Source organism: Protobothrops mucrosquamatus, unplaced genomic scaffold, assembly GCF_001527695.2.
Source record: "Protobothrops mucrosquamatus isolate PMUCROS unplaced genomic scaffold, P.Mucros_1.0 scaffold194, whole genome shotgun sequence".
Classification (NCBI taxonomy): domain Eukaryota; kingdom Metazoa; phylum Chordata; class Lepidosauria; order Squamata; family Viperidae; genus Protobothrops; species Protobothrops mucrosquamatus.
The window spans coordinates 306,987-316,895 of NW_015386550.1; the positions used below are offsets into that span (position 1 = coordinate 306,987).

The 9,909-nt window shown below is 43.0% G+C and overlaps 1 protein-coding gene across 1 annotated transcript in view; it reads left to right on the forward strand.

Moving 5' to 3' along the window:
- Positions 1-3,113: 3,113 nt before the first annotated feature.
- SAMHD1 (SAM and HD domain containing deoxynucleoside triphosphate triphosphohydrolase 1) overlaps positions 3,114-9,909 on the forward strand; it is a 33,158-nt gene continuing 26,362 nt past the window's right edge. Inside the window, exon 1 of the mRNA XM_015813781.1 lies at positions 3,114-3,336. Coding sequence (XP_015669267.1) covers positions 3,129-3,336 — 208 coding nt within the window. The 5' untranslated portion in view covers positions 3,114-3,128. The remainder of the gene's footprint in view (positions 3,337-9,909) is intronic.

A 9,909-nucleotide genomic window follows, 5' to 3' on the forward strand; every position in this document is an offset into this window, starting at 1 on the left:
ATCTTAATTAAAAAAACTTTATTCTGATCTGATTTGGACTGTTTTGTTATCTTGAACCATATGGAAAGTATATATTTGAATTACAGTGCTCAATGAATGTTTAGTAAAAATGAGGAAATTAGTATACAAGGGAAGTATTTATGATACTCCCTATCTTGTGTAGTAGCACTGATCTCTGTAGTATCATAAATCTGAGTAACTCTAGAAATGAATGCTCACCGAGACCTAAATCAGGATCTTCCCATCAGACATCTTAGTTTATTCAGAGTATAGATGCATTTGGTAAGTTTATAATGAGGACAAACAATTAAGCATTCTGTGTATTTAAACGGGAAATTTATCAATGCAATTATGCTTACAGAATCACTAAAATGATCCATTCCACTTAAATGTTTCAAGAAAATGTGTGAGCTATGTTTTCAGAGGAACGAATTACTCTTTTTCCTTTGAAAAAATTCTTCTTGTTCTTTTTCTTTTGAAAAAATTCTTCCAGTTACCAAAAGTGTTCCACCTATGGCTTTTGAAATAACAAAGCAAATGCTGAGGCACGTTATCATTTCGAAGGAAATCACTAAAACAGGGAATAAGTGGGGGAATGTGGATAATGACCCTTTCTTTCTTGCATGTTGTTGCCTTTTTAAAAAACTTTTAGACATTATTTGGATTCCTCCCCCAATCCCCCCTCACCTGGCTATGTTTGCTATAAATAAGTGTTATAGTTTCCTATGATTTTGAACACAAATATAAACCCTAAAATAGACTTACCACAAACAAGGTCAGTCACTGACTTCTCTCACATGTACAGACATTCACACATCTTTGTCCCATGTGCTTGATACAGCCTCACCTGATGTGACGGAAATGTGGTCTGGATTCTTAGTTGGGAAGCCAAACTACATTCCATCACACCTATTTGCATCACTACTCCACCAACTTCCAAATGGGGCACACGGCATGCCCTATCTGCCAGCGCAACCATACCACTTGCATTGGCAGAAGGGGCAAGGAATTTCAGCTGGTAGGGTCCAGGAAAAGAACCTTTTCTGCTGCAGCACCCACCCTCTGGAACATCATACCACTCTTTAGGTGAGATCTGACCCCACCCTTTCAACCTTCTGTAAATGCCTCAAAACCTTACTCTGCTGATAGTCCTGGGACCCAATTGGGAGTGTCCCATTCTGGAGGTGATTACTGGATTAGAAAATTAGAAGATTCCACCTTCACTCTATTGTATAGACAGTGTGCATAAATAATAAAAGATGACAACAATGGTGATAGAAGCTTTTGTAATCCCAGAAAGCTGGTTTGCCCAGTTTGTAATGCCCAATGAAAACACTCTGAGGTGGAGATTACAAAATATTTTATTCTGTGCAGAAAAGGGACACAGAGATCACTCCAGTAGGGTGGTGCAAAGGCCACTTCCTTAACAGTACAGTTTTTATAGTTAACTTCTCCATAAGCTCACCTTAAGTCAAGCCCTTTTAGGTAACTGTCCACATTACCTGAGTTCAGCCAATATTGCTTGGTAACATCAGCATTATCTAGTAGCAATCGGTATATTTGTCCCTAATTTCTAGTAACAATTAGTACATTATACAAGTTCCTCTTTTCCCAAGCTAGTAGCAATCGGCATATTTGTCCCTAATTTCTAGTAACAATTAGTACATTATACAAGTTCCTCTTTTCCCAAGCTGTTGCCTTGTCCAATGATATGTCTGAGGTTTCACTTGAGCAAGCTTTTGTAAGCATTCTTGACCATCTTTTCACACTAGCAGATTACTAAGTATCAAGGCCTATATGCTTCTAAGTTTTAGATTTCTAATATAAAGATATTAGGGGAGGGGGATTTTAGCCTTTCCATCACTTTAAGAAACATACAACTATAGAAATAATAAAACCAAGTATTTCAAGCAACAATTGATCATGGAGTAGCTTGCCAACAAAATATTTGCCCTTTAAAACAGCAAATTTAACGCGATCTAAAACTACAATACCAATCTGTCTTGAATGTGTTTTTTTTCATCCTGTCTCTTGCTTTACTTTTTCCTGAGGAAGGATTCTTAAAAACCTCAGTATTTGCACAAGTATTTTGCAATTTACTCTTTGTCTATATTCCAGATATTACCTCAGGGGAGGAAGGGATTTTTTAAAAAAAGTACTGTAAAATGCCCTGAAATCGTAATAGTTAACCTAGAAACCTGATGACTAGTCCTGCCAAAGCCAGCTGGGTGATTTTGGACCAGTCACTCTCAGTTCTAGGAGGCAGGCAATGGCAAACCACTTCTTACATCTTGCCAAGAAAACTGCAGGGTTACCAGGAGTCAACACTGACTCCGAGGCTCACAACTCATGTCTGAAAAGGGGGGGGGGGGGTTTGAGACATTTTGTGCTTGGAGAAGAAATGCAGAGAAGCACATCAGGAGATTTGGGGATGTGAGATTACAACATGGAATTACATAGCCCAGGGGTAGGCAACCTTGGCTCTTTTATGACTCGTGGACTCCAACTCCCAGAATTCCTGAGCCAGCCGAGCTGGCTCAGGAATTCTGGGAGTTGAAGTCCACGAGTCATAAAAGAGCCAAGGTTGCCTACCCCTGAGTCATAGCCTATCTGTCTTTAGATATTAAATTTGTAACTACTTCAGTGTGTATTTTTCAAAGAAGGATTACTGCCTTTTTATTTGAAAACACGGAACAGATAACAAGCAGGCCGATTTAGACCTCAGAACCTGGGTAAAAATATCCCTTGTCCTGACCATCCTGGATACAGCCATCAGCTTTGGACTGCTCATTTCTCAAAGGGGGCGGAGGAGCCAGAAATAGTAAAGTGGGGGGGACGAGTGGACATGGGTGACGCTTTCCATCGGCGGGCCGTGGTATCAAGGCCGGCTCTTATTCCCACGCGTCTCCAGCTCTGTTAACGTGGCAGGGTAAGCGCAGCGGGGCCGAGGCGCGCAAAAATTTCCCCGCACGGTCGCCCCTCCCGAGAAGCCAGCAGCAGTCACGTGGCTCCCTCCCTCCGCGGACTCGCTGGTGGCAACGTGAGGTGGCAGCGGGGGGCGGGTCCGGAGCCCGCGCGAGCGAAGGGAAGCCGCTGCTCGCGCTTTTCCTCACCAGAGCGGCGGAGCGATGTCGAACGATAGCCGGGAAGGGGCCCTTAAACGGGCCCGGCCCACCAGCCCGGCCGATGGCTTCCAGACGCCTCAAAAGCGCGGCGTTACCGCTGCAGGCTCGGCGGATTCTGCTAAGCTCCATCTTCGGTTCTGGGAGACGGAGCAGCTGTGCGTCTTCCTTCAGGAACGGGGCTTCGAAGCTGCGGAGCTGCAGTGCTTTCGAGGTGCGCGGGAAAGCCGGCAAATGTAACTGCGGGTCGGGTCGCGGGGAAGGTTTATTGAGGAGCCGCCATCTAGTGTTGCTGTGGGCGTTTGCCCGACATTTGAATCTTGCCGAAAGAGAGACTAGACTCGGAAAGGTTTTTGTTTCGAAGATTTTCTTGCACCGTTTGGTGCAGGGCGCTCCAAAAGTGATGCCCGTCGTCACCAGTAAATATGGGACAGGCTCTTTTTCTACTGTAGGAAAAAAAATATATCTCGAAATCCAAAGGGATTTCCTCGACATGCTCCTAGCCACGGTATACCTATAGGCTGGCAGCATCCTTTTCCTGCCGTGTTTGGCTTCGTCTGGTCTTCAGCCGCGAATGAGACGTCTTGAATCATCCTTAGTTGTGCAGCTGTTAAGTGTTGTCTCCGCTATGCCAATTCAAAGGCAGCCTCAGCATATTTAAACTCTGCTGCCGGTAGGATTTGTCTCCCTCTTATTCCCACGTGGTGGTGGTAGGAATGGGATTGAGAATGGAAGAACAAATTCCGTAGCAATATAGCTGCATGGCTGGATGTTTGGGTAGCACTTTATATCAATAGTAGGAAATGATCCAGATTTTATTTTTTTTTAGTCTATGGCAGGGGCAGGCAACCTTGGCTCTTTTATGACTCGTGTTGTTGTGGTTAGTGTTTGATGTTGAAAAGACCATCCAATTGCCTTTTTTAAAAAGAGGACTAGCTGATCTAACAGGTCGTCTCCGAAAAGACCACCCAATTGCCTTTTTTTAAAGAGGACTAGCTGATCTAACAGGTCGTCTCCTTGTTTTTCCATCTCCCAAAGTGTTTATCTTCTCTTTCATCTGTTTTTCTTTTTGATCTTCAGGTTCCTTCTTTTCATTTTCATTTTCATTTTATTAAATTTATACCCCGCCCTTCTCCCGTAGGACTCAGGGCGGCTTACAGCCAGTTAAAAACAATTTAATACAATACAATGGAAGTTTTAAAAATCATTAAAAATAAATATATAATCAGCCGCTACTACTAAAATTTGGCTAAAACCAATTTAAAATACCCCTAGGCCAGTCCTGCCCGCTGGAACAACCAGGTCTTAAGGGCGCGGCGGAAGGAGGGGAGATCTGGAATGACCCATAAAAATTCATAAAAAAAAGTCCTTTCCTTTTTCTCTATTATCAATTTCTTTTCTGTATCTTCCATTATCTATATTTGTTGAGTGGTTGAATCTTCTATCATAGCATTTGATTGTTCCACTTTCTCTGTAGAATTCTGTATAGATCTGTGGTGGCGAACCTATGGCATGTGCGCTGTCGCCCCAGTGCTAGGGCTTCAGCTGGGTTTTATAAAACCTTTTTGCTTTAGGCCTCTGCCGCCGTGTGCAAAAAAAAAAAAAGGTTCAATCATTCAATCAATTTCAACTTCTTGCAGGAAAAAAAAAGATCTCGCAAAGTTGGAACTGATTGATTGAACTTTTTAGTCCCACCCAGTCTGCCGTTACAACCGCAGCCACACCCACCCAATGGGCCACACCCACCTGGCACCCAACAATACATAAGTGAGTTTTGGGTTGCAGTTTGGGCACTCGGTCTCTAAAAGGTTCGCCATCACTGGTATAGATGATTCTTTGGTTGAAGTCATAATCTGTGTTTGCATATCCAGGCTGCTTTCTTGTTTTTTCCTGCCTTTTCTTATTTCATCACCAATTGTAAGAAAAGTTTGGGCAATCGCTTTTAACATGCAAAGAGTTTGTTCCTGTTCTTCCGCTGTTCCTGTTCTTCTTCCATTGTAGTATATTAAATTGAAAGCTTATAGTCAAAAAGTCCACTAAGTGAAGAGCAGAGCTGAGCTTCTTGCAGCTGGTGTTTCAAGGTTGCTTATATCTTATCTATTTTCTAAGCCAGTGNCGCCTGCGCTCTTCACACGCCTCCTGCAGGGCATGTTTGGTAAAGTTCCTGCATGCAGGCTGCCGCCAAGCAGAGGGAGTAGCACAGCTAAGGAAAAGGGTAAAAAAAAATGGCGGACGGCGTTGTTTGGCGACCCCTGTGAAATGGTCGTGCGACCCCAAATGGGGTCGCGACCCACAGGTTGAGAACCGCTGTTCTAAGCTGTCAACAAGTCTCTCTTAGGCAGTAACAAGTTGAAATCTCAAGTTTAGCCACCAGGTGTCACTCCAGAGTTGTTTTGATCTTTTCAGTTTTTTTCTTTTATTTTAAAAGAAAAAACCCATATCTTCAGTAAAAATAGCAAATTCGAGAAAAATAAAGAATAGAAAATTACAAATCTTGTAATCCATCAATTTTAGGAAGTAGAGTTCCAAGTAGGATCCCAGTATTTTTTCAATGTTTTAAGCTCCCCTGGTAGTCAGTCTCCGCTGTTTCTGGAGGGAGGGCTGAAATCCCCCTTCTCTCTCTACAGGGGGGAAAGTACTTTAGCAGCTTGAATAGGTACAAAAAAGCAATTAGGATTTAAGAGAGGTAGATCTCTTAAATTGTATCTTTTTTCATGCTCAGCCCCAACTTCCTTTGACTGGTTCAGGTGACATTTTTCCTTTGTTTTCTTAATGACTTTATTTCTTATCTATTTTCCTGAAGGGATCTTTCAGTAAGATTCCTGGCTTTTGATTTTTCTGCTTTTGCACCTGCTTTATCTTTAGTTACGGCAGCTTCAGCCTAATCTCACAAGTCAGCATAGCTGACTCAGGAATTCTGGGAGTTGAAGTCCATGAGTCATAAAAGAGCCGAGGTTGCCTACCCCTGGCCTAGTACCTGCAAGCTGCAAGGGATTGGATGGGGAAGAACCAGTTTCAACTTAGCCCTAGCAAGTGGGTCTGGATTTTTGGGATCCCTGATTCCAGGAATGTGTCATTTTGATTCTTGCCAGGCTAGTGTTCCACCAGTCACAGCTGGTGCACAATTTGGGGCTATTCGGGGACTTGTAACTTCTGCTTGAGGAAAGGTGGTAGTCCTGGCAATGGGGGCCTTTAGACAGATCCATCTCATACACCAATTGCAGTCATTCCTGGACTGGATAGTTTGCTCACAGTAACTCAAACTCTGGTCATTTCCCAGTTGAATTACAGCAATGGCTCTACATGGGAATGCCCTTGAAGTTCATCTGGAAATTACAACTAGTCCAGAATGTGATGGTATTTGCAGTTCTAGATGTCTCACATTTTGTCCACATTTCACTACTATTGCATTATTATTATTATTATTATTATTTTAATTTCTATACCGCCCTTCTCCCGCAGGACTCAGGGCGGTGCACAGCATATTAAAAACAGATACAATAACAATATACAAAAATAAAACCCTTCTAAAACCAAATTAAAAACCAAATATTAGAGGCTGTGTTCCAATTAAAATTATACTTAAAATCGTCCCTAAATAAAATCCNTGTAAGAAAAGTTTGGGCAATCGCTTTTAACATGCAAAGAGTTTGTTCCTGTTCTTCCGCTGTTCCTGTTCTTCTTCCATTGTAGTATATTAAATTGAAAGCTTATAGTCAAAAAGTCCACTAAGTGAAGAGCAGAGCTGAGCTTCTTGCAGCTGGTGTTTCAAGGTTGCTTATATCTTATCTATTTTCTAAGCCAGTGATGGCGAACCTTTTAGAGACCAAGTGCCCAAAGTGCAACCCAAAACCCACTTATGCATCGTTGGGTGCCAGGTGGGTGTGGCCCATTGGGTGGGCGTGGCTGCGGTGGTAACAGCAGACTGGGTGGGACTAAAAAGTTCAATCAATCAATTCCAACTTTGCAAGATCTTTTTTTTTCCCGCGAGAAGTTGAAATTGACTGATTGAACCTTTTTTTTTGTACACAGCGGCAGAGGCCTAAAGCAAAAAGGTTTTATAAAACCCAGCTGAAGGCCTAGGACTAGGGCGACGGCGTGCGTGCCCACAGAGAGGGCTCTGAGTGCCGCCTCTGGCACCCGTGCCATAGGTTCGCCACCACTGTTCTAAGCTGTCAACAAGTCTCTCTTAGGCAGTAACAAGTTGAAATCTCAAGTTTAGCCACCAGGTGTCACTCCAGAGTTGTTTTGATCTTTTCAGTTTTTTTCTTTTATTTTAAAAGAAAAAACCCATATCTTCAGTAAAAATAGCAAATTCGAGAAAAATAAAGAATAGAAAATTACAAATCTTGTAATCCATCAATTTTAGGAAGTAGAGTTCCAATTAGGATCCCAGTATTTTTTCAATGTTTTAAGCTCCCCTGGGTAGTCAGTCGCCGCTGTTTCTGTTTCTGGAGGGCTGAAATCCCCCTTCTCTCTCTACAGGAGGGAAAGTACTTTAGCAGCTTGAATAGGTACAAAAAAGCAATTGGGATTTAAGAGAGGTAGATCTCACCCAGTCCTTTCCATGCTGCTTTGAAGTTACCAGATGGTGAGTGTGGTTTCGGCTGTCTGCAGCCTAGTGACGAGCCATATTTCTATGGCCGGTCTTTCGTCCGCTGGTTTGGAGGGATTGCCGGCTCCAGCAGGAGAGCTACCACTCTCCCACGATCCAGCAAGAGCCTCTCCTTGCTGGTCACCTCTACGGGGCAACTTTCAACCCTTTTCAGGGGCCCCCAGTGATGCGAAACTGGACAGGGAAGACGAAAGTCATCTTTTGAGCATCTATGGCAGCCGTGTGGCAAACCGGAAGCCTCACTGTGAAGAATATTCTCAGCATCTGTTAGATAAAATTGCTTGACTTTTCTTAGAGTTAGATGCTAACTGGGGAGATTTTTTGAAAGTAATTAGGACAGTTGAGCCAATTAATGCAAAAGAATTGAACAGAATCCTTGGGGCTGTAAGCTCTACCACCTATATTTTGGACCGGTGCTCCTTCCTGCTTTGGTCTAGTGGTTAAGGCAGCAGGCTAGAAAACCAGGAACTAGTCTGGCCTTAGCCATGAAAGTGGCTGGCAACTTTGGGCCAGTCACTCTCACTCAGTCCAACCCACTTCACAGATTTGTTGTGGGGAAAATAGGACAAGGAAGGAACGCTAAGTATCACAAATGAAGGCAATTGTATGTGTCCCAGGATAACGTTGCAGGATCCAATCAGGGTCAGTCACTGGGACCGGAGGTTTAGTTTATTGAGCTTTTGGACTTGTGCTGGAGACCATCCTCAGGGAACTTTTCTCTCAGCATGCGTCACACAAGAATGTCTCTGGTGAGAGAGAAGTTCCTTGAGGATGGGCTCCAGCACAAGTCCAAAAGCTCGAAAGACTAAACCTCTGGTCCTGGTGACTGCTCCAGATTGGATCCTGTTGTATTATGTATGTTTGCACCTATAAAATAAAGCTGGGATGAATAAATAAAATAATAAAATTAAGGCCTCTGGTTGGGTCCATGTGATAATCAATGCCTTATGTTGGAAAAAGCTGGTGCTACCCACTTTGAAGGAAATATTAATCTATGCCTCCTTCTCAAGAGACCAGGAGAGGTCATCTGATATCATGCAATGTGTTACATGCAGATCTTGCAAGCCTCCCTTGCTTCCTAAGTGGGTTTTCCAGATAGATCAACTGCTATAGATAAGGCACATATTCCTGTTCAACAGCCAGGAAATAATTAGGGACACACAGAAATCACTTTCAGGCGAACACTGAGGCACAACAGTTTTCTTTGAAATACACAGAGACATGGTTAAACTAACAACAAAACTTTACTGGTATAATGTATAATACTGTCTCCTTCACACACATACCAATGTCCTTCTAAACAAGGCTGCCAAGTCTGAATCCAAAGATGACTCTAGGAATAGGCTAGGCTAGGATCTCTTTTTATTCCCCAAAGTTCTTGCTTTGTTGGTTAGCTGGGATTGTATCTTTTTTCATGCTCAGACCCAACTTCCTTTGACTGGTTCAGGTGACATTTTTCCTTTGTTTTCTTAATGACTTTATTTCTTATCTATTTTCCTGAAGGGATCTTTCAGTAAGATTCCTAGCTTTTGATTTTTCTGCTTTTGCACCTGCTTTATCTTTAGTTACGGCAGCTTCAGCCTAATCTCACAAGTGCAGTATCAATATGCTGAGAATACCTAATTATACATCTCTGTTTCTTGCTGGCTAAGTCACGGCTTTTCAACCTTTTCACCCATTGTACCACTTTTAGGATATGGCAATATCCGAGTACCACTAGTCGCCTAGCAAGATGTCAAAAACTTGATGACCAAAAAGAAAAAAAAGAAAAAAGTGATAAAGTACAGGTAGTCCTCGACTTAAAACAGTTCACTTAGTGACTGTTCGAAGTTACAATGGCACTGAAAAAAGTGCCCAAGCCACAGCCGATCAAGACACCTGCCTGCCCACCTGGCGGCGCTCTTCCTCCTGTCTGAGGTTTTCATTGTTGTGAACATTTCTGTTGAGGATTGGCAGCGGGGGTTGTGTGGGGTGGTGTTTGGTTTTTATTCCCCCGTCTGCTGGGTGGTTGCAGCAGGTTTTGGTCACTTCACATGACCCTGGGACACTGTGACCGTCCTAAATATGAATCAGTTGCCAAGCATATGAATGTAAATCACAAGACCTTGGAGATGCTGCAACATTCCAGCTGATTGGTGCTTCTTCAGGGCTCAGCAGAAGCACCAGGATCAG